This window comes from Phoca vitulina, unplaced genomic scaffold (genome assembly GCF_004348235.1).
Source record: "Phoca vitulina isolate PV1807 unplaced genomic scaffold, GSC_HSeal_1.0 scaffold13, whole genome shotgun sequence".
NCBI lineage: Eukaryota > Metazoa > Chordata > Mammalia > Carnivora > Phocidae > Phoca > Phoca vitulina.
In genome coordinates, this window is record NW_022589716.1 from 17,377,652 (window position 1) to 17,404,847 (window position 27,196).

At 40.7% G+C, this 27,196-nt stretch overlaps 1 protein-coding gene across 1 annotated transcript in view; it reads right to left on the bottom strand.

Annotated features, from left to right (window-relative positions):
• Window positions 1-27,196, bottom strand: part of FHIT (fragile histidine triad diadenosine triphosphatase) — a 1,435,811-nt gene that overhangs the window by 787,706 nt on the left and 620,909 nt on the right. The window contains exon 5 of the mRNA XM_032411650.1: window positions 182-301. Within this exon, the coding sequence (XP_032267541.1) occupies window positions 182-284 (103 nt within the window). The 5' untranslated portion in view covers window positions 285-301. The remainder of the gene's footprint in view (window positions 1-181; window positions 302-27,196) is intronic.

Consider the following 27,196-nt stretch of genomic DNA (forward strand, 5'->3'; position numbering starts at 1 on the left):
GTGCCACCAACTGGATTCGGAATAAATGCAACATCTTACCTGGTTTCTCCAAAGGGAGAGGAAGGTGGATTCCTTGTTTACCTTTGCGGAAGGACATGGGAGGCCAACGCTGTATTCCTTTGGTCTGTTAAGTTCAGAGGCTTTTTATTTTTCCTCTCTTAAAAAAAAAAAAAAAGGATACGTCCTGGTACCACAGGTTTCCTATTCACAAGGGCAAAGGACAGTTCTGTTTTGAGAAAAACGACAGAGGGCTTGATGAGGTGTTGGCCAAATCGGAATGACATTTCCTCACAGTTGAAGCCTGAAAGAGAAAATGATTTAGGAAATGAGCTTTTATAAAATTCAGATGAGAAACACAGATTATACACAACTTTAAAGAAAGCAAATCCCATTACTACAGATTTTTAGTTGCAAAGATGACGTCATTGAAGCTGTTCCCCACTGAATGTCCACTGAGATGGATTCTGGGCAAGTCCTCCTAACATATACTCTCCTCTCCTTACCCAGCATTGTCTTGCTTTAGAGTGTTTTGAAGCAGAAGCTTGCACTTAGACAACAAAAAAGTCTTAAATTCTTCTGTGATTCAAGTTGTCACTTTAACCCAAATCTGCTAGGTGCTACCTGTCGGCTCATTTTTACCCATTCATTTCATCATCTTTGCTAAGATGAAATTTTTAATTGTTAAGCACTGCCTATAAACCGTTTAATTCGTAAATGATTTTCTCAAACGGTTTTATCTCTATTTAAATAAAAGTAATTTAGAAAAAGTACAAACACCATTTGACCTTGCCTACAACTACAAAAACATGAGCACTCTGAGAGAACTATTAGAGTAAAAATTTCAAAACGGGGAAAAATCTTTGAGAAAAAGAAAGGGCAAAACAGAGTTTAAGAATGAGAACTCCTGGCTGATGCAGAGCCAAGATGCAGCAAGGCGTGTGAAATGTTCCATATCCTCTTTTTGGGGGAAAGCCACGGGGGTGCAGGGGTGGTTGAAGGAATATTTGGCGCTTGGCATTTGGGGCATGAGGTAATAATTTTCCAAAAGTCAGATGCCTATACCTGGCAAAGTTACTTCTGAATGACTAAGACCCAACCTCCTTGGGAAACCATTCATTTTTCTAATTTAGAAACTACCCCACTGCAAAACTATGAAAATAGATCAACCCATGGGAAACCAGAAACTGGATTACAAAAAGGATGTCATCAGAAAATAGTTGACTACTTTATAAAGCATAACAATAAGTGTACAATTGTTTGATGATCCTGATGTTCTCAATGACTCAAAAGAGACAGAGGGCCATGCAAATGTCATCTACGGTCATCTAGAAGTACCCACATAGCGAGAACCTAACACATTTCAGGGACAAAGACATAAAATGGAAGGTTTGCCTCAATGGTACAAATACTGGTTTTCAGAACATTTACAACTAGCTCATGAAAGGCCATTAAGGCCATTGAAAATCATCTAACCTAGTGGTTCTCAAGGTAGGTTTCCTGGACCAGCAACATCAGCATCCCCTGGGAACTAATTAGAAATGTAAATTCTGTAAATTCCTACTCTGGACCTATCAAACCAGAAACTCTGGGAGAAGAGCCAAGCAATCTACGTTTGAATAAGCTGTCCAGATGATTCAGAACCATGATCAAACCCAACTAGTCTCCCAATCCCTGGGTCCTTCCCTACAGAATCCTGGCCAACTAGCTGGCTAGCCTATGCTTGGGTATACCCAGTGGTGGGAAGTTCACCACCCATTGCTTCTAAGATAATTCCAGCAATTACATAGCTGCCCTTCCCACCAAGTCTATTTATTTGTCATGGATTTATGCCTTAGGGCCATATGAAACAAGGAGCACGCAAGGGGTAGTGCTTCAGATATTTAGAGTTAACCTTTACTCATTTCCCATTTTTCTAAAATAAACAAAGCACTTCGTTTCAGTCATTCTGCAAACAGCATTGATTCAATTCCACTGCAGCTCTTGGTGTTTTGTTGTTTTGTTTTGTTTTTGCCTGCCCAGCATTTACTTTATGTCTGGCCATAGCACCCGGATTTTTCTTTGGGTAACACCCCACTGTATTCTGTTTGGGGGGCTATTCCTACTGCCTGATTCTAGGGACAAGAAAGTAATCCAGACATCCTTAGGCTTCTATCATGTGACTGGTTCAGGAGTGGAACAGGACAAAAAAATGAGCCACTGGAAGAAAGGAGATCCATGAGAGGATTACTACTGACAGTACACAGAACTTTCTCCTGCTGAGCTGCCAGTTTGGTAGGACATGAACCAGAACAACTAGAGGTTACACGGAGTAGAGTCTGCCTGGCATCCAGAGCCCACAAGGAGGCCAGCAGAGCCAAGATAGAGACCCATTCCTAGGACATTTTTTGAGCACCTGGATCTAACAATGCTGTAAGGAATAGCATGCCCAGAATGTGTTTCCTCTCAAGGATTATTGTACAGAATTGACTGAAACACAGGCTCAGCTGATGAGCTCCTATTAGGAGTCCTTGAAAGGCTCTTCATCTGACTTTTCTTACCATTTCTCCTTCATCGCTATGCCCAGCCCCATTCTTTCCACCAGAGCTTCACTTTTTCATAATATATTGTTTATCATCTTATTTGCATTTTATATTTTCCTTAAAATTTGTATATAAATTGTATCATGCTTTAAATCTCATTCTGCCTTTTTTTCTCAACACTGTTTTAGAACTCATTCATGTTGCTCTAAGTAGATAAGGAATGAATTCATTCCTTTCTACTGCTTATTCACTTTCACTATATTACTGTAATTTTCTTTCCCTGTCCCTCTAGTGCTGAAGAATTAGCTTGTCTCCCATCTTGTACCACAAATACCACTGTAGTGGCCACCTTTCCTGAGTGTGTAGGCTAGAATCCCATTATTTGGTTTTAATATCTGGATTTTCTAAAATAAATGCACCAGTTCGCATTCCCAGAAGCAATAGATGCAGATTTCTATTTTCTCACATCCTTGCCAGCACTTGTGAGCCTCTGATATCCTAGCTGTTACTGGTATGAGAGGCAAAAATGGAATCCCTTCCTTTTACTTTGTCTCCAATGTGACCTATGTATTTCTCCTTCTTGTATTGCCAACTCACATTTTGCTTTCTTTTATAGGAGTTTCCTCCCTTCTATTTTCTAATTTTTCAGAGTCCTTTGTATATTTAAGTATTGATCTTGGTCTTTTAAACATGATAATTATATTTTTACCATCTGTTAGTTTTCCTATCATATGATCCATTAAACAAAAAGCATTCATTTTGATGTATTCATTAATTTTCTTTTTATGGCTTGTGCTCTGTGACTCTTACATAACAAACCCTTCTCTACCACAAGGTTATAAAAATATAGTCTTAAATTTTTGTCTATCAGGTTTATAGCTTCATTCTTAACAGGTACTTAATCCACTTGGAACTTTGCTTACAGTAGGAATTACAAAAATGTGTTTGGTTTTTTATTTTTGTGAAATAATTTTCCTAGCACCAATTGCTAGGAATAATTACACCAAATCCCCTTATTTACAAAGGAATGAGTCTGTACTTCCAATATTGATTCTATGTTAGATGCTAAAGAACAGGAGTGCCAGATTTTTTTCTCTAAAGGGCCAGATTCAGCCGGTCACACAGGCTGCTGTAACCACTCAACCCTGTTACAGCAGCAAAAAAGCAGCCAAAGACAATACATAATAAATGGATGTGCTGTGTCCCAATAAAACTTTATTCCTAAGAACAGGCAGCAGCCTGGACTTCGCTTCTGGGCTGTAGTTTGTCAACTCCTATTATATAACGTTAATGCCTTGTAAAAGGAGGATTCTTCTTTATTCACCCATATGAATTTGAGATTCAACTCTGCCCCTTGAAAAAATTTATTCCTCAGATGTTGATTAGAATTACAGTGATTTTAAATTTTAACGGGGGAAACCCGACACCTTCACAATATTCAATCAATCCATTTATGGATGCTGCATTTATGTTCTATAATACCATAATAAAACTCTTGTAATAGGGTTTTAAATTTCCTTTATGTTTTATGAATTCTTAGATTTATTCCTAGATAGCTTTTAGTTTATGTCACTATTATAAATGGTATCTTATCATCATAGTTTATAATTGGTTATTCCCAATACAGAGGAAAGCTATTGATTTTTATATTTTGCTCTTACAAGTTGGCAACCCAGCTGGACCCTTGCATTGCTACTAATAGTTTCTGCTGATTCTCTTTGGTTTTCTATATAAATGATTTTACTTAGAAATAATGACAATTATCTCTCTCATTTCAATCTTTCTACTTTTGTTGGTTTGTCTTGCTGCATTGGTCAGGCATCTGGTAACGTCCTGAAAGGCAGAAGTAACACAGGCATCCTGGTCTTGCTCCCAACCTTAAAAGGAATGAGGGAATGAGTTTAAACCTCTGTCTGTTCCACTAAAAATGGTATCTGCCATAGGTTTTTAGTATAAAGGCTTTATCAAGCTTAAAAAAAAAAACTCTCTATTTTAAGTCTGCTAAGGGTTGATTCCATTTAAAAAAAAAAGAAAAAGAACTTAGTTTTATTAAATGTTTTTTGTTATTGATCACACAACCTCTTGTTCTTTGCCATTAATGTGATAAATTATGGTAACACTTTTTAAAATGCTGAAACATCCTTTCACTCTTATGAAAAATTAAACTGAGTCACAATTATTTTTAATACACAGCTAGATTTGAATTTAGTGTTTTTCATGTCATAAATGAAGTTAGCCAATATTTTTTACCTAGTTTTGTTTAAAAAAAAAAATCAAACTTATACGTTGGCTTTTCTTTGTTCTATAAGAAGTTTTATAAGCAAGGATTTTCTGTTCGAGATTTAAATAGAACTACCTGTCAAACTGTCTAGGTCTATTTTTATATCACAGGATTGTTTTGATAAGCATTACAATTTATTTAATGGTTACTGATCACATTTTTTCCCTTGCATCAATTTTTTAGCCTAAATTTATCCTAAATCATTTTTTTTCACCTAAATTGATCTTTATTGGTAAAAAACTCATTCTTTTTTTAACAGATTAATAATGTAATCCATAATTATTTCTTTTACCTATTTTGTATTCATAATGTATATTTTTTATCAGTTTTCCTGGAATTATACCTAGCCTATTAAGCTTCAAAGAACTTTTTTCTAGTTCTTTGCTTTTATTATCTCTAGGTTATTGCTTATTTTCTGCAATAAAATTATTTCCCCTTTTTTCTTCCTTCCTTGTTTCTTCAGATTTACCATGCCATAGTTTTTTTCTAATTACTTGAGCTCAACATTGAGCTTAGGGGGTTTCCTCCTAGGTAACAAAAAGCTACACATTGCCTTCAAAGGACTCCATTACTAGCTCTCTCAAACGTTGACCTTTGTGCTTTTATTACTACTCAATGTAAAACTTTGTTATTCTTGTTATCATTTCCCATTTCACCTGAGGGTTATTTTGTAGTAGGGTCTTTTCATTTCCAAACATATGGGATATTTCTGCTATCTTTTTCTTAACGATGACTGATTTTAAAGTGCTGTAGTTTAAAGCACTAAGACAATATATTCTGCATTTGTTGAGAAGTTCTATACACATGGTAAACCAAACTCATTGGCTGTTACCCAAATCTGTCCTTTGCTTACTCTGGCTTATTATTTCATCTGCTTCTGAAAAGATGGTGCTGGATTTCTAGAATTGCTGAATCTGTGTCAAAGGGCATCAATTCCTGCCTTCTGTACTATGGCATGTGCATATGCTCCTATTCATTTTACTCCCCTGAACTACTGTTCCTTTTTCTCTTTGTATTTGACAAGCATCACTTTTTTCATCCCCTTATCATTAGACTGTGTCCTCTTAAATGTATTTTATAAATAATATAGCATTTTGTTTTCTGTCCGTGGGACAATCTGTCTTGATTAACCCTCAGACATTTATGCCAATTCTTCTTTAAGCTTATTTGGAACATCCTATTTCACCTTTGTTTCCATCTTCTCTTTGTTTCACTTTTTTCTCCTTCCTACCTTCCACTGACTCAGATCAAATTTCTTCCTGTGGGTCTGAAAATTCTGCAACCTATTTCCTCTCAATAGAGATTATTGTTATTACAATCTAAACTAGTGCCCAACTTCCCCATCATAAAAGCAGATCCATCTCTCAGTCCCTTGGCATATTCTTACCATCTTAGGTCTCTTTTAGGTATCTTCCCCACCCCCCACCCCCCAGGTCTACCTTCTGATGCACTGAAATAATACAGCATTGTAATTTCATGTAGTTACTGATATGCTGGGTTTTTATTTGTACCCTCAGAGATCTTGTCTGAAAACAGTGGATGATGGTATACGTAAAGCTCATCTCACTATGTCACATGAAATAGTACCAAAAAAATGGTAATATTTTTCTATCTCTTTGCCCAAATCCAATTAGCCTCTTCTTTAGTCGCGGTAAAATTCTGCTCATTTGTGCTGCTAGCAGACATGCTTCCTCAAGTTTTAATTTCAATGAAGAAAAACACTCCAGCAACTATAAAAGGAACAGAAGTAGAGCAAAGAGTCAGAGCCAATATCGTGTGATGGGAAGATTCCTGCATCTCCAGGATCTCAAACTGTCTGCAAGGCTGAGATAAATAGTAAATACTTTCCCCTCACGTGAAGATGACCGAAAGCAATTTCATTTTAAGCTGAAGTAAAATTGTTGATTTTTTTTTTTAACCCAACAAGAAGGCTGGATGTACCAATCTTCTGTTGAATTCCCAAAGGAAAATCACCTCCTGGGATCTCTGTTACTTAATATGGAGTTGGCTTCTGGCATCCACAAAACCAAGCATCGGGTTAGGGACTTCAGTCTAAGCTTTAGGTCTCCTTAGACTTATTAGCAGCCTCAGATAAGACCAAAATAGAAGGCTGACTCCAGAAACAGTGACTGAGTACTGCATGTGTCTGTTTATAAACAACAGCATATTAATGAACACCTAAAGTCTTATGCTTTTAGCTACTTCTTTAATTTATATTCCTTAATAATAACATCTGTTATCTTGAACGAAAACTATATGCCTTCAAGGTATTAAATCAGTCTCTATTTCCCACCTTTTCGGCTGTTGAAGTTATCTGTACCCTACAGTCCCTTTACCTCTCTATCCACTATAACCTGTCTCTACCTCTCTATCTCATAGAACTCACAGCAGCTGGTAGCATCATGTTATTTTTAGAACTTTGTCTTCAAAATTTAGTACAGAGAAAGGAATTAATGAAAAGGTCTCTACTGACTATTCACATTTAATTTTGTGACTCAGTGGATTTGATCAGTCATTTTCTGATAGGGCTAGATAGGCAACCTAATTCACGGTGAAATAAGGTTCAATGGGCACAAAAGCAAATGCTCTGAAATGTTAAATTTCCCAACCATTAACAACAGGAGATGACAATAGCTCACTTCAGGGTAGGTCAGGTTTCTTCCTGGTTTGCTTTCAAAATGTGATGTTAATGTCCAACTAAAATAACTGCCATATGCTTCTAAACTTGTCCCTGAAAAGAAAAAAATCAACTGTAGAATTCGAACAGAAAAGGCCCTCCAAGATCGAATAGATACATTCCCCTCATTTTAGAGATATTGAGTAACTTGGCAGGCCAAGTGGCTTACTCAAATTCACTGTGAACCTCAGAGGGTCTCCTTTAGAGGATACTATTTGGGGAGGATACAAACTCTTCGTAAGGATTTCTCAAATTTGGGAATCTAGGACTTGAGAGACCCCACTTTCAGAATCTCTCAAGTAAATATAACTGTCACATTCAGGAATTGTTTGGTGCCAAAACTATAGGGCAGTAGTCTTGTAGGACAGTGAGCTGGTGATCCAGAATACATGCCTATGTCTATCACATTCATATTATTTCGTCAAATGGAGAAGACAAAATATAAACTCCTTTTTGAGAATGGGAGGACCCTTCAAAGCCCAACAACCCAAGTTTGAGAAGCTCAGGACTTTAGCAAAGGCACCTACCAGATCATGCCCGTGAGGATGCAAAATCTTACTCAACAGACCACCAGGAGCCCATTTCATTACTCTCTTTTCCCTAAAGAGAATGATTTCTTTGGGATAAATTTAAGTCTTCGCATTTCCCCAAGCAAGGTAATAGGCTGATTACTCAAAATGTGGTCTGCGGACCAACAAGATCTGCATCCCCTGAGAGATGTTAGAAATGCAGGTGCCCAGGCTCCCCCCGCCAAACCATCAGCATCATTCCATATTTAAACAAGATTCCAAGTTGTGCTGTATGCATATTAAAGTTTGAGAAGCACTTCCCTAGAGCACTAGTTCCAATTAAAATCACCATGGGAGCTTTTCTAAAACAATAGATTCTTAAGCTCTTTCCTGGCCTGACTCCAGCAGAACCTCTGGGATAACGATGTTAAGAACACAGCTCAAGGGTCAGTCTGTGAAATGGGGAGAACAACAGTACCTTCCTCTCCAGGACACACATAAAGCATTTAATAAGTATTTTATAAATCTAGTCATCATATCATTGTTGGTATTTTATGCTGTCAAAAGTAATGCCAAGGGCGTCTGGGTTAAGTGTCTGTCTTCAGTTCAGGTCATGATCCCAGCGTCCTGGGATCGAGCCCCACATCGGGCTCCCTGCTCAGCAGGGAACCTGCTTCTCCCTGTGCCCCTCCCCCTGCTCTCGCACTCTCTCGCTCTCTCTCCAATAAAATCTTTAATTAAAAAAAAAGTAATGCCAATTTTTATTCAACAAATAATTGTTAACTGCCAGCTAACACATAATATTGCCAAGCTGCTTAGAAAAGTGCTTTCATATAAATAGTACAGAATTATTAAATTAAAAAACAAGTAAAACCATCTATTTGGTACTGCACCACCACTAGGTGACTGCTATCCTCTCCTCACTAGGGGTAGAGCAGTGTCAGTTAAAAAGTAGCACCTGAGGGGCACCTGGGTGGCTCAGCTGGTTAACTGACTGACTCTTGATCCTCAGCTCAGGTCTTGATCTCAGGGTTGTGAGTTCAAGCCCCACATTGGGCTCCACGCTGGGTGGGGAGCCTACTTAAAAAAAAAAAGCACCTGATAAAATAGAAATAGGGCGCCTGGGTGGCTCAGTTGGTTAAGCAACTGCCTTCAGCTCAGGTCATGATCCTGGAGTCCCGGGATCGAGTCCCGCATCGGGCTCCCTGCTCGGCAGGGAGTCTGCTTCTCCCTCTGACCCTCCCTCCTCTCATGTGCTCTCTCTCTCTCAAATAAATAAATAAAATCTTAAAAAAAAAAATAGAAATACCTAATAACATACTCAGTATTTCCATTCCAAGTGATTTCTATATAAAAAATTACTTAATCCTCCTGACAACACTATGAGGAATGTGTCTCATACAACACGTGTGTATCTCTTTGAGCTCAGTTCCTAGATTTAAGAATCACTGTTCAAAGGATACTGAACCTTTGAAGCTATTGATATGTACTGCTAAATATCTCACAAAAGACATAAAAATTTACATTCAAAAGTAATATGGGCAAAAGGCCTATTTCCTCATAACTTTGTCAGCATTGGGTATTCTTCGATTCTCCAAACCTCTAGTAAAAATGTGTTCATCCTTAGGAATATAATGTCAGGGGAAATGACCATTCTAGCTCAAATAATCTGGCATGAAAATGGACACCTCCTAGGCACCCAAGGATCCAGACACATCGGAAAAGAAATACGGTCTTTTGGTTAAAAGAATGAAAATGTTATCTTTTACTTTGAAAAATAAATGTGTTATTCCATTATGGTTGGGCATGGTGAGATTTACTTTGAAAGTCATATGCTGTTTTTGTATCCATTCAGCCAATGGCAGGAATGTAGACCAATCCTAGAAGGCATGACCAACTGTCTGAGTGTCATCAGAAGATACCACATTGCAAATAACTCCAGCTCCTTTCCCAACTGGTAAACATGCTTCAATTCCAATTCACTTCATTTAAAAACTGAGGATTCGTAAAGGTTCATCAAAAATGTAAATGAGATAGAGAAACTGCTGGCTAACGAATCCTAAGAGCAACCCTACCAGAAAAGAAGACCTGTCATCTCACTGAGGAACAGCGTATTTTCAGCAGGCCAGGCTCTCAAACGTATTTTATTGCAGACTAGGACAACAATCAAGATACATAAATGGATAGCTGGAGACAATTTAGGTTTAGGTGACTTATAAAACATTCTAAACTTACAGGCATGTGTCAAAATTCCACAGGAGCCAGCGTAACAACATCCCACAAGAAGGTGACAAGAACAAAGAGAAAGAAGACAGTCTGAAGGGTCTCGGAATTCAAGCAAATAAAAGTGTACCTGTAACATTTTTATACCAAGAAAAAACAATTTTTAGTGAAGTAGATTAAGTAATCAACCTACGGGTCACTAAAGAAGAATTTTCATTTGTTAACAAGTCAAAAAAAAAAAAAAAAAAACCCAAAAAACAAAAACTGAAGCTCAGCTATTTATAAGCAAAACACACAGGCATTTCAAAATGCCAACTGCTTCTTCAAGATCTCACTTCATCAGCAACCTCTCCTCCTCCCCTGTCACATTCATGTGTTGCAATTTTTGCTTGTTAACCAACTGATCTCACTCCCCTGGTTCCTTCCCTTTCTCCTACAAAGGTGTTCAGAGATTGCCCACACTTAACAAGTCTTTCCTTGAATTGGTTCCTCATTAAACCACTCAGCCAGCAAGTACTTGTTATATATTCGCCACTTTCTAAATATTATTCTAGTGGTGAACATGCCAGACCAGGCCCCTATTCTCATGGGGCATTTTAGGGGCAGGGTAAGGAGGCTCAGTAAGTGGTAGAGACCACGAACGGATCAGCAAGCTGACATATTTTTTTTTTTTTTTTTAAGATTTTATTTATTTATTCATGAGAGACAGAGAGAGAGAGAGAGAGAGAGAGGCAGAGGGAGAAGCAGACTCCCAAGGAGCAGGGAGCCCGATGTGGGACTCGATCCCAGGACCCTGGGATCATGACCTGAGCCGAAGGCAGACGCTCAACCATCTGAGCCACCCAGACGCCCCCAAGCTGACATATTTCTGATTTTGATTAAAAGGAAATAATTCGGGAGCCAAAGGAGGTAGTGACTTGGAGGGGATTGAAGGAATGGGTTTAGTGGTGATGGAAAGGGAATTAAACATTTGATCTGGGACTTGAATGAGGAGCCCACTATAGGTGAGGATCAGGGGACACAGCTTTCCATGGAAACAACAGGTGCCAAGGTAAGAATGAGCTCCTGGTCTTAAAGGAATGGAAGGAAAAAAAAAAAAAAAGGATGGGAGAGACAGCAGAGCCTAAGAACAGGAAGCAAAACAGAAAGGTGAGGAGGTAAGTTGAAAGATAGCTAGGGACCAGATCATGCAAGGCCTCGTTTGGGATTTCATTCAATGAGTGACAAGAAGTTTGTGATGAAAAAGATTTAAGCTACAGAGTGCTCAATTTTCAAATTTCACTTTTTTAAAAGATTTTCTTTTTTTGACGCAGCGAGAGTGCACAAGCACAGGGAGCAGCAGAGGGAGAGGGAGAAGCAGGCTCTCCACTGAGCAGGGAACCCGTCACGGGGCTCTATCCCAGGACCCCGGGATCACAACCTGAGCCGAAGGCAGATGTTTGACCACCTGAGCCACCCAGGTGCCGCTCTAATTTCATTTTTTAAAGCAGATCTTCACTACTGTATGTTAAAATCATCTCAGGAGGTTTTTTTTTTTAATGCCCCCCACGCCCTAAGTATTTTTTAAATTGAGCTACAATTTACATACCATAAAATTCACTCATTTAAATGTATGTCAGTGGTTTTTAGTATCATCACAAAGTTGTGTAATTATCACCAAAATATTTTCTTCACTCCAAAAAGAAACACCACATCCTTTAGCAGTGGCTTCCCCTTTCCCCTCTACACAGCCCGTGGCAACCATTCATCTACTTTGTCTCAATGTATTTGCCCATTCTGGACATATCATAGAAATGGAATTATACATGTAGCCTTTTGTGCCTGGCTTCTTTCACTTGGCATCATGTTTCAATGTTCATCCATGTTGTAATAGGGTGTCAGCACTCCATTGCCTTTAAACGCTGAATCCCATCCCATTGTATGCCTAGACTGCATTTTTTTAACCATTTATAAATTGATGGACATTTGTGGTATTTCTACTTTGGGGCTAGTATGAATAGTGCTGCTATGAAGATTCAGGCACAAGCTTTTGTGTTAGCCTAGGCTTTCAGTTCTCTTTGGGTGTATACCTAGGAGTGGAACTGCTGGGTCATATGGAAACTCTGTATGGAACGTTTTGAGGAACTGCCAAACGGTCATCCTTAGCGACTCCACCATTTTACATTACCACCATCAATGAATAAAGGTTCCAGTTTCTCAACATCCTCACCAACAGCTCACTCCCACACATTTTAATTGGCCTGGGTTACACCTGGGCATCCTTTGGGTTGCTTTGAAGAGTTCTCATGGTAATCCTGATGTGTAGGGAGGCCCAAGAACCCTTTACACCTGCCTGTTCTTTGCCAACATCCTGACAAGGATTTACACTTACCCCTGTACTGCCTGCCCAGAACTCTCTGGACCCGTTATATTCTTGCCACCACCCCCCCCCTTAATAATGACATCTGCTCTGTAGCGGATTCATCCAGGGAGAGAATAAAATACAAATAAGATATAATCTTATATTTATGATATATATGTAACCTTGTATTTATGTAATTATAATATATAACCCTGTATTTATAGGATTATATAGAACCTTGTATTTATATAATTACATTATATAACCTTATACTTCTATAAGTTATATATAACCTTATACTTATAATATAAATAGTCATTTTCAGAGTACAATGAGTAAACAAAAAATTTTTTTAAATTTGTGTGTTATACATGTACATAGGAGAAATCTGGAAATTCAAAATGATTTTCCTGTGACAAAACGGGTTTGAATAATTTTATTGTCTTTTCCATATACTTTTATTTTCTACCATTACCATGCACTAGAGAAGCTTTTCAAGGAATTATCTTCAAGTATCCTCGGGTAATATGAATTACCAACCCCATTCTCCTCACTGACCCACCAGAGACCCGTTCTTTAAAGAGAGACCACCTGTAAAAAGTATTTGCTCCTAAAGTTCTTTTCATCGAGGAAAGAAAGATAAATAGAATGAATAGATGACTTGTGTTTTACATTTCAACCTGACCTTGAGTATTTATTAAACACAGTACCATATGTGCAAAAATGTATAAAATTCAAAATTATTTATGTCACTTAAAAAATGTTTCCTGCCAAACCAAACACAGGTGGTGAAGGTCTATAACACCAGTATTGAGGCCTAGAGTCATTTAGAAAATCAACAGCCTGTGTTTGTAGATAACCAGCTCAAGAGGGAAAGACAGAAGCTTGGATAAAAAGGAAGATTTCTAAACTGAAGGACAAAGTATGGCATGACTGCTTGGTCTGATGGAGGCTGAGAGTCATCTTAGCAGTAAAAATAGCCCAAACTGTATCTTCATATGGACTGCAATAGCAGAGGGGAACTTACAGGTTAGGATATTAAAACAATACTTTATGATGACAGATGGTAGTTACACTTGTGGTGAGCATAGCATAACACAAACTATAGAATCATTATGTTGTAAACCTGAAACAAATGTAACACTGTGCATCAACTATAGTCAAAAAACAATTTTTTTTTTTTTTAATACTTAAGAGATGTTCCTGTTGGGGAAAAAAAAAAATCTGGGGCACTTGGCAGATGCTTAACTGAGCTACCCTTCGGCCCAGGTCAGGATCCCAGGGTCCTGGGATCAAGCCCCACAAGGGGGAAGCCTGCTTCTCCCTCTGCCCTTCCCCCTGCTCATGTGTGCTCTCATGCCCTCTCTCAAATAAATAATCTTTAAAAAGAAAAAAAAAATCACCTTAATGTCATATATCCTTCTGGAGTAATCAAATTTATTACTGCATTTCCATTCATACTATACTCTTCATATTAATCATGAAAGATTCATAAGAGTTCAACTCCACAGGCTGGATAGCAGTGTGGGGACACCAACTCTGAACCCATGCCAAAAGTTTGTATAGTACATCTGTGATCTTCCAGAAGAAGAAACCACGTCAACATCCTTTCGTCAGTGCACAGGCCTCTCAGAAGTTAAGAGACACCCAAGGCTAAGGTTTCTTGCATGTTAAAAAATTTTTTTAAATACTAACAAAATTGCCCAAATTGTGTTAAATTTTAAACACTAACACTGAACAGACTGAAGCTCCCAAAGCAAATGAACAAGACAATGATTATCACGACACATAAGAAAAAGGATTCCACCACTTTTTAACATGAAATGTGTGGATTTTTGTGGTGAAGCCATGCAACTCATGGCTTTTGCTAAAATGGAATATTAAGGCTAATTACAGTGTCAATTATAGCTACATGGATGGATGGATAGCTATGTGTATGGCTATCGATGGATGTACTTCTATTTTAAGTGTTCTACCATATTCAGCAATTTCTGATTGTGCTATTCAGAAGATAATTACATGACTGATAAGATCTACGATTTAACAGTCCACTTCAGGTGGTAGGATCTAGGAAGGGTGCAAGTTCAGAAATGTCTGAAGTCCTTCCTTCAATCCTGTTCAACAGCATATGGAAAATTCACCTGACATTAAGATCTAAATTCAAGGCCTTGAACCCAAGGCCATTCCAGACTACTCATCCACTGGCTTCTCCCAGAGGTCCTCAGACGTGGGTCAAATGAAGTCACAAGAAGCCAACCTATAACTTTTAGATCTCCCATGGTCCAACCTTACTGAGGCAGCAGCAACTATGACAGGTTCTCACTCATGGGGTCTTGAAACAGAACTCCCACCCAGTCCCCACTTCTGTATATTTTGCCATTATAAAATAGAAACTAAAACATGGATTTGAAGTCCGTCCCAGTCCGACCCTTCTCTCCCCCCAACCGCACCCCCCTTGGCTTTTGCACAACAGCATTACGCAAGGCTCCATCCAGGGTAGTTTCAATTTCATCGCCTGAAAAATGCCTCCTCACTTCCCTGTGCCAGAGCCAAATAGGTAGTTCTCAGTATCTCTTAGAGTGACAACGGTGTTTTCTCATCCTCTCACCATGATGGGCACTCATCAGGGGATCTCCATTCCTACCCATCTCATTACCTCTTCATTCTATTTGTCACCATTTGGAAATTCAGAACTCTTACTATTAGCTTACTCTTATGAACAGTAATGAGGCTCCTGCTGCCTACTGGGGAGCATCATCAAACACTAACGAGCAGGCACTCCGAGACCCACACCTGAATCCCATCACGGGGCTCCATTGTTCAGGCCAGGTGGGACGTTTCTGTCCACAGGCGAGCTTCTGCGGGAGAGCTGGAGTTTGCAGGTGGCTATTATGCATTCACTTTGGTCGTATGACTCACACAGCCTCCCTGTGTGGTCGTACTCATTTACATACTGGCTATTACCTCCCTTATAATAACACTGTACAGTTTCATTCTTCCTTGTTCTCTCTTCACTTGTTTAAGGACTGACTGGAGCTGAGAGTGCTCAAAGAGAAGACTAACCGGTCATTTTCTTACTGCTCCTTTTGACCTCTTCCTGACCTCAAGAGGAGGCGGCTCTTATCATGTAGGTGATCTGTCTGTCTAAGCCTTCCTTGAGGTCTCCCACAGTGTCCAGCATGTTGCCTCAAACACAAAAGGTGCTGGGTAAATATTAAGTGGCATGTATACAGTTTTCTGAGTACCTAAGAAAGACGGGCCCCGATCCATAGGAGACAAAAAGATAAAGGATGAAGAAGCAGCTGGTCCCCCCTTAAACTATGACAAGGATGTCTTTGTAGTTAATAAGGGAAGAGGGGACTGACCTGAAATTCATCTCTTTCTGGACTTAATATCCTTTTATAGCAGCTAGAACCTCGCACCGACAACAAATGAGAATTGACTGAATACCCCTGTGTGCCAGAGCCTATTTAGGTACTTGACCTACATTAGCTCATTTGAGCCCCAACAGCCTGTACAGTAGATATTGAGAAAACAAAACCAAGAGAAGTCAAATGACTCGATCAAGTACCTGTTAGCTAAGAGCCCAAAGCTCCTCTCAGTAAAGGTTGCCAAGTACTACTCAGAAAAAAGCAGGGCAAGATGAGAGTGTGGGATGGCTTTTGGGGAATGGAGAACCCCCCCCAAAGGGGATGGAGACCAGAATGAGAGGTTAGGAGCAGTGGCCTCACCCAGGTGTCAAACCTGTATCCTGAGTAGCTGCTTCCTCCTTTCCCCAGTGAACAACATGATGAACACTATCTAGGAAGGACTGTGCTCAGAGGTAAGAATGTTTTCACAGCTTTCAAAAGCTGAGACAAGACATTTCTGAAAGTACTTGGGGGCCAGCATTTATGATGCCAGCAAGAACACCTCTCGCTGATATCCATCATGTAGATATGGAAAACCTATGCAGTAACTTATTTAATATGGGCATTTGTGAGTCATACTAACAACATGGAGAGCCCTGCAGCTCTAGCTGTAAACCAGGCATAACGCTAAACACTTTATGTAAGGATCTCACTTAATCCTCTCAATACCCTTGCGACAGCTTTTCATCATTGGGATTTTATAGAGAAAGCACGGAGAGTGTAAGTCACTAGACCAAGTCCACTCGGCACATAAAAGGTGGTGCGTAGAGCTCTACCCGGGGCGCTGGACTCCTCTCTACCTCCAGCAACACTAAGAAAGATGATCTGCCCACATCGTGTCACTTGCTATACTTTCATTGTAAACGATCATGGCAGATGTCCACATCCAGGTGGGTGAGGAGCAGGGGATAGGAAGAACACAGAAAAAGGTCAGGAAAGGAATTAATTTTCAAGTGCACCCATGTGGCTGTCTACAGGGTCAATCTGGTTTTCCACAGGTGGAAAGGGATTACTCAGAGCCCACAGGGTGGCCGTGCCCAGGATCTAAAGGCCCGACAGACAGGCCAAGGGCATCATCATCAAGCCCCTTGCCTCTCCACGTGGCTCTGTCTCAAGTGCTCACTCAGTTCGCCTGGGACCTGACAGCATGCAGAGCTCGAGGCAACTCTACCTCGAGTGTGTGCTGTTGCTAAGGGTAATTTGTGGCAACTTTCATTGCCAAGTCAGCTGCAAAACACAATAATTAAAAGGCTGACAAGCAATCACTAATTAAGTGCATCAGCATTGTTGAACGGATTTGGAGTCCTAGGAAAATTATGAGTGTTCTCCCAGAGTGGCACCTTTAGAGTTTTATCATCTTAAAGCCTCTTGCTTTTAAAAATAACATTCCAGGTGCCAGCTATTAGAAACCTATACTTTTGAACCTTGGTTTAATGACCAAAGTGAGAAAGGGTCATTGTTTTTCCAAAAAAAAAAGCAGCAAATGGTTTTTTTTTAAATTTTATTTTCTCTTGAAAAATTTTTATGCCCGTTTCAAATGATTTTGCTTAGATGCAGAAACCCCACGCAGAATCACTGCCGATAAGGCAGAGGTGTGTACCCTAGACCCTCTGAACCACCCCGCCTGCTGGGATCTCCCCGCTGTGCTTCCCTGAGACAGATGGACGCCTGAAGCCTTTTCATGATTCAGAGTTTCATTCAGCATGCTCCCTCGAGTTCTAGAGCACCAATATTTATTCCTCCTGTCCCTGTGTCTGGGAAGAAGAACACTGTCCCCACTAACCACAGATTCCCAAGAACTCTTATCCTCCATGAAAAGCATAAAAGGTGCTTGGTCAGCTCACTGCCTGGTTTTGTTTCTATCGGGAAGGGCCCATGCCTGGAACTGTGCCTTCCTTCCTCCTCCAGTATCAATGACAGACACCACTTATCAACTAGGACATCCTCGGGCACGATTTTCTTCACAGAACTTTCGAGATCGTCATTACCAATCAATTCGAGTTGCTGCATGACACGTGTAACCTATTTTTCATTTTGTTTCTTTAGACTGGTGATCCAGAGAAAGCTTTCATGGTGGCGCCGAGATAGTTCTATCCATTTCAGGCGAAGGATACAGTAACACGTGTAACTCCCAGAATCTCAACTCTTTGAATTAGGAACATGAATAATAAACTTCTAGCACTGAAATAACATGTCCTATGGTAATCCTCTGACTAATCACCTTGTTAATAAATATCTAAAGACCACATTTTTCTCTGGGCTTCCAGCTTCCATGGGAACATTCTGACGGTGACATAATTTTTAAATTAGTAGGTTTATTCATAGTTTTACATTAGTAAATGCCAAGCTTCTTACTAATTAGCAAATTCTGTAAATCCACAGTAGTATTAATTTTCAACTGTATAGCAAATTAATGAGGAAAAAAAAAGAGACAATTAAAATTTCCCTAAGGGGCACTTATTTCTATGAAATTCAGCACAAAGCAAGAAAACATTAACCCATTTTGAGGGTGCATTTAGCAAGGATTACAAAAAATTTGTCACTGTCACCGAGAAGGAGTGAAGTGCACATTTACCACGGAGCACTCTCTGTTACCGCTAAATTCTCAGATGACATTTTCTCAGATTGCTGTGGCTGGGATTTCTCCTCTTGCCTTCGATTTTGTTAAATGCATTTTTGGGGCAGTTTCTCATTTAATAAGGTCCTATTATTTCTTTGTTGATGCTTCCACTCAAATTGCTGGTGCACTTTTTCGGGCTTTAGAAGACAATGCATGGTATAATATTCGGATCTTCAAAAAACTGCCCCACAAGAGTCTCTTGCTCACCAAGCGCTTGTTAGTATCAATCCCACTTCCTCCACCAACCGGCTGAGAGGGTGAAAAACATACCTTCTTCTGGGTGGCTGTTTAACCTCCCAGCTCCAGAAGAGGAGAGAAAGCACAGCCCGCCTATGGGCACTTCTGCCGTTTCTTTCCAAAGCTTTCCTACAAACACTGTTAAACAAATCTGCTTGTCTTCTCAAATTCTCCTTCAACTGCTTAAGCCTATTGTGAAGACGTTAGAGTCCTCCTGTGTTGGTGGCCATGGAAACCACCTGTGCGCAGCATGGCACGGGGGTCTTCTCTTTGCTTTTCTGGGCACACTAGGCTGCTGAAGACAGGCTAGAGCCCTATGTTTGGAGAAGTGCAGAGGTTTCAAGATGAGGGCCCCCCCAAAGATTTCAGATCACAGTTAATACCAAAATTAAAATGCACCATGGGATGCTGAGGGGCAAACTGCACAACTTGTAAGTACACACACTAGGCAGTACACAGATGACTGTAGCTCCCATCTGGGGCCATGTCCTTTCACCACCATGGCTATGGATGACGCAATCTGTTGAAGGGGTCTTTGCCAATTAGAGTAGCACACGTGGAAGGGCCTGGCCTACCACTCTGTCCTAGTTATGGTATTGGTGACACACTCCAAGTAGAACACCCCTCACACCCCCACTGTGGCTGTGCATTCACTTCCCCATCTCACGTACTAGATCATGATCTCCTTGAGGGCAGAGAACGCAATCTGAGAACAGGGTTATCTATCAACCCCCTCCCTGAGCCAACTGAGAAGCCATGTAAGGCGGGGAGGGGGAAGAGAACAGTTTTATGGAGGGCTGGGCATTTCCCATCAGTCTCTGAATCCTATGGGCAAACCTTAACAGAAGCCAAATGGGTTCTCCCACCACCTCACCCCAGGGCCCCAGGTACGCAGTGCTGGTCGGATGAGACTTCCTCCCTCAGTCCAAGGTTGAAAATGGTAACTGGGAAGGTCTTTTACGGAGACTAATGAATGCACCATTCGGAGCTATGGGCAAGTCCAAGCAAAAGAAGGCAGTTTAACACCTTTTCTACCTTTAAATGACAAAAGTACCCCCCCCCCATAGCATGTAGGCCACAGCCCCATACATGCCAGCTGTCACCATGGAGGGCAGTTGCTACTTTTCCTAAGAGAAAGTGTTTGGGGGAGGGGCGGTGCCTGGGCGGCTCAGTCAGTGGACTGTCTGCCTTTGGCTAAGGTCATGATCTCGGGGTCCTGAGATAGAGCCCCACACCGGGCTCCCTGCTCAACAGAGAGCCTGCTTCTCCCTTTCCCTCTGCCGCTCCCCCTGCTTGTGCTCTCTCCTCTTTCTCTAAAATGAATAGATAAAATCTTAAAAAAAAAAAAAAAAAAAAGTGTGTAAGAGAGGGATGGAAGGAAAGAGCCAGAGACTAGAGAGAAAATTTCCTTCCTAAGATTTTCGTTGAACATTCCCATATACAGAGCAGCATAGTGCCTGACAAATGGTTGATACCCAATAAACTTCATTTGAATAATGGATTCATTTAATACACTCTTCAATATCTCTAGCTCTAGGAGTTAACAGTCGTTTAATGTCTTCTGAAAGAGCCTATTACTATTTTAAACCAAACCAATACAGCAGACTGCCATACAACACTGACATATGTGTAGGAACTAGACATCAAATTACCAATCAGATAGATGCCCAGGCAGGACCTATGTAAAAGCCAATCCCATTTTGGAAGCAAAGAACAAAGCCAATATCCAAGGCCAAGATTGGAATACAGCTGTTCTTCCAAAGCACCTGGACCACCAAGACACACACAGAAAATTTTAGTTCATTCTCTCTTCTGTTTAAACCAGTGATAGCCGAGTTACAAACGTGGAATCCTCACAAGCTGACAGAATAGAGCCAGTCAAAGAATATCTGAGCCATTTTTCCTAGCTTCAGATGATGATGAAATGGAGGAGAAAAAACACCTCTATCAAGGATGTTGAAATGAGTAGATCTGCAGTAGCCATTTGGGCAGAGGACAGGTGAATAGCTCAATTCTCACACAGATGAGGGGAAAAAAAAGTTCAGGCCATTATCCACTGTGCCTTGAAAAGGCAACCCAGTGACTGAACTTTGTGGCTCTGGTACCAAATAAAAATGAGAGTTGGAGATAGGAGACAGGGTTCCTCTCACCAAGGTTGGTACCTATGCTCAGAGGGGTAGGTGGACAATGACTTCCTATCAGATGGCACAGACTTTGGCAGCCTCTTGATAATAGAAGACTCTCTACCCACCTCAAAACCTGTTGCCAACTACTCAGGACCATTCTTGATACCAAACACTCCCCATTTTTTATTGCCCTAACTATAAGAGTCTGGAAATTAGTTTACTTTTAAAAAAGGAAAAAGCTAGGAAATTATGGAGAGGATCCTGACTATCCATAGGTAAAGTAACACCTGCCACGGGTGCCTGGGTGGCTCAGTCAGTTCAGCATCTGCCTTCAGCTCAGGTCATGAATCCCAGGGTCCTGGAATCTGCTTCTCCCTCTCCCAGTGCTCCTGCTTGTGCGCTCTCACTTACGTGCTCTCAAATAAATAAAATCTTTTTTTTAAAAAAAGTAACACCTGCCAGTTAACCTCATCCACTAATTATTACTCTGTAACATGCTTTCCCCATTTTAACCTGAGTTCTCCGTCACTTATTCAATGTCTACCATGTGCCATGTCCTATGCTGCGCCTTCACAAGAAATGGTCCCATCATCATGGAACTTCTGACCAATCTGTCCTAGAGTAATTCTTATTTTACTCAGCAACTATATACAGCTAGCAGTGCCCTTTATGGTTATGGGGATACACTAGTAAACAGAATAAACAAGCTCCCTTCTCTGATCAGGAGAAAACAATGAAGCAGTAAAATAAGATTTTTAGATAGGGAAGTTGGCAAAATAAAATGGGATAATGGAGCTGAGAGGGATGGGCAATGGGACATTGTTTAGATCAAAGGACCAGGTGGGGTCCCTCTGGGAAGGAAAAGCTCACTTGACAGTGGGGTGGGTAAAAGAAGCCAGCCAGCCAAGGCCTGATTTTCCCCACCCTCAGGTTTTTTTTTTTTTTTTAAGATTTTATTTATTTTTATTTGACAGAGAGAGATAGTGAAAGCAGGAACACAAGCAGGGGGAGTGGGAGAGGGAGAAGCAGGCTTCCCGCGGAGCAGGGAGCCCGACGTGGGGCTCGATCCCAGGACCCTGGGATCATGACCTGAGCCGAAGGCAGATGCTTAACGACTGAGCCACCCAGGCGCCCCAACCCTCAGGTTTTAAAAGGAGCCTGGCACGAAAGGTTTTACAAGACTACCTTGATTGGCCTAACTGGGTTTAATACTCACCAGCCCCTCCCAGGCAGGAGCTGTACCAACATCTGGGAGCTTGTGAGGAATGCACATTCTTAGCTCCAGTCCACTCCTACTTGATCAGAATCTGCATTTAACCTTGATCCTACGTAATTCGTATGTGTACTAAGACTCTGAGAATTCCTAAGCTAAGATCCAAGGACACGTCCACCAAGCGTGGTCTCCATCAGCCATTCCTTTGTTTCACATTTTATTGGACAAATTTGGTAACTAGAGCAGGGAAGAGGGCTGCAGTTTCTTGGGGGCCCTCAAGACCTTCCAATTAAAGAGCAAGCCCAAAGGCTGCCATGTGGGCCAAAGTGAATTACGAATAAAAGCAACAAGAAGCTGGCCAGCATGGCTGGGGCCTGGCAATGTAGGGGACATGATCTAGGATTCAGAGATAAGGTTGACCCACAACATAACATCGTCAGGCTAAGCCATCTCAATTTTATTCTTATTGAAATGGGTAGCCTATGGAGGTTTTCAAGCAAGAGAGTAGTATGATCTAATTTCAATTTTAAAAGAGCTTACTCTGGATGCTGTGTAGAGAAGGGACTATAGCCAGGCAAGAATAGAAGTAGCCAATACAGTTAAGCGGCTCTACAAGCCAGGGGACTAAAGGTTGGGGCTTGAACTAGCAGCCATAGTACAGTGAGTAGTCATATTGGGGCTTGGGGGGTGGGGGCGGCGGGAGTGATCACAGTTGCCCAAAGCCCCACGGTGAGGCATGCGGGTGGACCCACCACCCTGGCCATCTGGGGCCCCACCTCCCATAGGCCACATGGTGACTCATTCTGATGATCACTAACAATCAGCAGCTGGGCTGATCCCAGGGACAAAGTAAGAAAATCCAGGAACAATACAAGCTTCTCAATTGATATTTAAGGCCTCAACTCCCAGTTCCTACTCTATTTCTCATTACTGGATTCTAACAGGCCCTCCGTCCTTTCTTGAAAAATATCAGAGCAACGGATTTCATGGAAATCAGTTGTCATTTAAAAACGAAACAAACACTAATTCAAGAAAATACTTCAGGCAAGTACAGACAAAGCCAAGTTTAAAAAGAAAAATCCTGAATATTTAAATTAACTTACTCTCTTACAGTTGATGTTTGGCACTAAGAAATAGATTGCACATTGCTAAACTTCTCAACACTTTAAGAGACGGTTGGCACCTAACGACTACAGCAAAATGAACTAAGCTCACTCCTGGAACTCAACCTTTTATCCTCTAGAAAGGCCATTTTTAATGAGTTCCCTTTCAGCTCTAAGCTGTGCTCATCTTTTTGAACTCAATCTTTATTCAAAAGGAACGCACACATAGGGAAAGCGGAACCAGCCATTAAGAGGTCAGCGATGATCAACTTTACATACAAGAGACAAAGCATTCCTCTCCAAAAAGTCACCGCACTGCGCTGGGGACATAGACCCTCACTATTCCATCCAGAATAATACATTTATGACAATTCATTATGATACAGATTTGTTCGTTGCTTTCAAAAGTAGTCTCCCTTAAGTATTCTGCTGGTACTGTTAAAAACAGGCTTCCTAATCAGCCTTGCCTTCTTATTCCCTCTCTTCGGCCAAAACCCCAACATTTCTATTTTAGTTGCACTATTTTTATGTGCGTTTTATACCCAAATTCAGGAGAGGGTTGACAAAAAGCAAGGTAACATTCCAGGCAGTATCTTTTAAATAGAATTCTATTTCCAGGTTCCAGGATGTGGAACAGTTGGTTTTGAATGTGTAACTTTGATACCAGCGTCCCTCTTTAGATGTGCTTCTGAGGATGCCTCCTGGCCACCAAAGAAGGCTGGCTCAGCTCATTTCAGCACTGTGATGAAGGGATGGAGAATTTTATTCCCAAGGGGGCTAAGTCTTTTACCGTGTTCTAACACCAATTATTTTGCAAATTAGATCCACTGGTTACATAACATGACACGTTGAAGGCATGTGGATGGACAGGAACAAATTCACCAGTACTTCTCCAGCCACACGCCTGTTGAATCACAGGTTAGTAGAGTCATCCTCAGGTTTGAGGACAGTAGGATGGTGTAGCGGTTAAGAACATAAACTCTAGTCTCAAACTGCCTGGGTTCTTATTCAACCCTAGCTAGCTCTGTGAGTCTGGGAAAATTCCTTGATCTCAGTTTCCCCATTTACTATACAGCAGTGCTTCCCAAATTATTCACCTAGGATTTTTTTTAATATAAGAGTTGTATTAGAATACAATATACATACCATAAAAGTTACTCATTTAAAATATACAATTCAATGGTTTTTAATCTATTCAGAGTTGTACAACTATCACCGCAATCAATTCGAGGCCATTTCATTACCACTTGGGGTTTTTTGTTTTTTTTTAAATCCCAAAGCCCAGGCTATGCCCCAGATCAATGAAATCAAAGTCTCTGGGGCTGGGATACAAGCATCAACCATTTGTGATACATCCCCCCCCTCCCCGCCCAGTGATTCCAAAGTGCAGACAAGTTTGGGGAAGACGTGGTTCATTGAGTCATTGTCAGGATTACATGGAAAACAGACACAGATGGAGAAACAGGAGCTTCTCAGCACAGAGGCTGACCTATAATAAGCACTCAACAGGGGGTGGAATAATCACAGTGAGGAAGAGAGAACAGGAAGGACCATTCAAATAGTCACACTGAAGCTTGAATCGTTTGGACTGCAATGGTGAATTTGTATGTGCAATACATTTGACAGAAATGCATTTCCATGTACAGCAGATTCTCAGAGAGAATCTAACTTGGGAATGAGAGTTTTGGAGGTGGGACAGAACCCATGAAGAACGGGAGTTTACAACTTAATCTATCACACTTTAAAGTAATCGCCAAGCTTCCTGGGCTTCTAAGAAGCTGCGGCTCAGGCTTCAGGACATCATTAAAGTGCCACCCCTCCATGAAACCTTTACCTACTGGATTTACCCCTTGTTGTGCCTTAGCATTCTGAACACCACGTAGTACAGCACTTATCACCCGGAGCTGGGTTCACTTAGAAGCGAGTGCCCCTCACCAAGGGGCGAGTGCCTTACGGGCAGCAACAATACCTATTAAAAAAAAAAAAAAAATCTCTGGAGCATAGCATGTGTTTTGACATGGAGTACATAAATGTTCTTTGGATTGAAGCAAGTGAATTCTTAACAAACATTGCTAGTCCAGGAATGAAGAATGTGCACTTGTTCTCAAAATACATAGTGGCCATTGTAGCTCACAGAAGACTGGCAAGCCAGCCCTGCAATTTCACTCTGTAAGGCATGTCCTAAGGAGCATTGCTTTGGGTACTTAAGAACTCCAGTGGACAAATGGCACAACCACAAGCTGTTATTAAGAACAATGAATTATGTATTACCAACACTGAGATCGAGAAAAAAAAAAAAAACTGTCATCGAGGGGAAAGATTAATTAATATCAATTAGTTTTCTTTTACAGTAGATTATGCAGAAGTGTTCGGGCTTCTGAGGAGAATTTCCAAAAATTTTATAGCACACATGAATTTGCATATACTCCAGGAGCAAAAAAGCAGGTCCCAGATGGGTTAAGAGGGTAAGAGTCAAGATGAAGAATAAAAGAGGCATTTCTGCAAGTGTAGAGTCATGGGGGTGGGAATAAAAGGCAGGCAGGCTTTGGAGGGAACAGAAAAAGCTTATGGATTCAAAAGAAATAAAAGGCAGTCAGGCTTTGGAGGGAACAGAAAAAGCTTACGGATTCAAAAGAAATAAAATTGTAATTATAATAGCATTTACATGGTTACACAATCAGCAATACTACTAAGTACCCTCTCCAGAAACAGAGTGTTGTTTGAAAACCCAAAAGCAGATAGTTAACAAAAGCCACTAGGTAAAGTCCATCAGAGGAAAGATTCCTTTTCATTAGCATCTTTCTCCAAGTGCAAGATAATAACGTTTGATTTGTGGCATGGGAATCGAATCCAAGAAATTCACCATAAACTTGGCAAATCATCTCTTTGGACTTTGCTTTCCATTTCTAAAATGAAGTCTTGGATCAAGATAGTGCTTCCCCAAGTTTGTTCTGGAAGATTTAACAGGCATTACTTGAAGAAAATGTTTCATGTTCAAAAAGATTTGGGAAAGGTTTGGATAATCCAGCTACACAGGTTTCTTCCTTTCAGGGCTTGGCAGAAGGTTATTTGTTAATGCTAGTTCTGCGAGGGGACGCTGATCTGCAGCATTTCCCCAACCACATAATGCTTTGGGGGCAGACGTCATCAAGGGACTACTGTTTTACTGAACTCACATTAGAAAATTCTGGATTATAAAGACCCTGCAGGTCCTTTTCTGGGTTATAAGTCCATGGATTCCTAATTACTGTCACATGAAACCAACACCACAAGATAATCCATCAATAGTCAACTAAGACAACAATTAGTAATTGGGCAGAAATTAGATACAAAATCTCCGATTGCAAAGCACTATGAAGAAGGGGTAACTGGTATTCTTCTCTGTACCTATAGAATTCCTTTGTTTTAATTACTCCAAGCTGAACACTGGTGGGCTAGATTCATGCTGTATTTAATATTTATTCTATTTATCAAATACATCCATCACATCCTAGCTTCTAGGCATGTTTACAAATAACACAGGAAAAAAAAAGTTTGATGATAACATAATGGCTTAAAACTCCACAGTCAACGTTTTCTGAAAGATCTCCCTCCCCCTCCCTCTCCTTCTGTATCCACTGGTGACATCCAGCAGTATTCTCTGTGTTAGCTGTGCCCTGTGGTCTCTCTTTCTGCCCCTTGCACAGCTTCTACCATCCAGAATCCTAGAGCATACAGAACAAAATACATGGTCTATTGAAAGAAAGGACAGAGTCCGTAAATGGGAGAGAGAGCCGGACACATCACACCATTTCTTTTGACCTCAGTCAAAAGTCCTTTCAATAACTTCATGGAGAAGGGAAGAAAAAAAAAAAAAAAAGCCTAATGCTAAGGAAGAAAAAAAACCATAAAAAGGAAAAGAAAAACAATGTAAAAAGGAAAGTGGGAGCAGAGATCC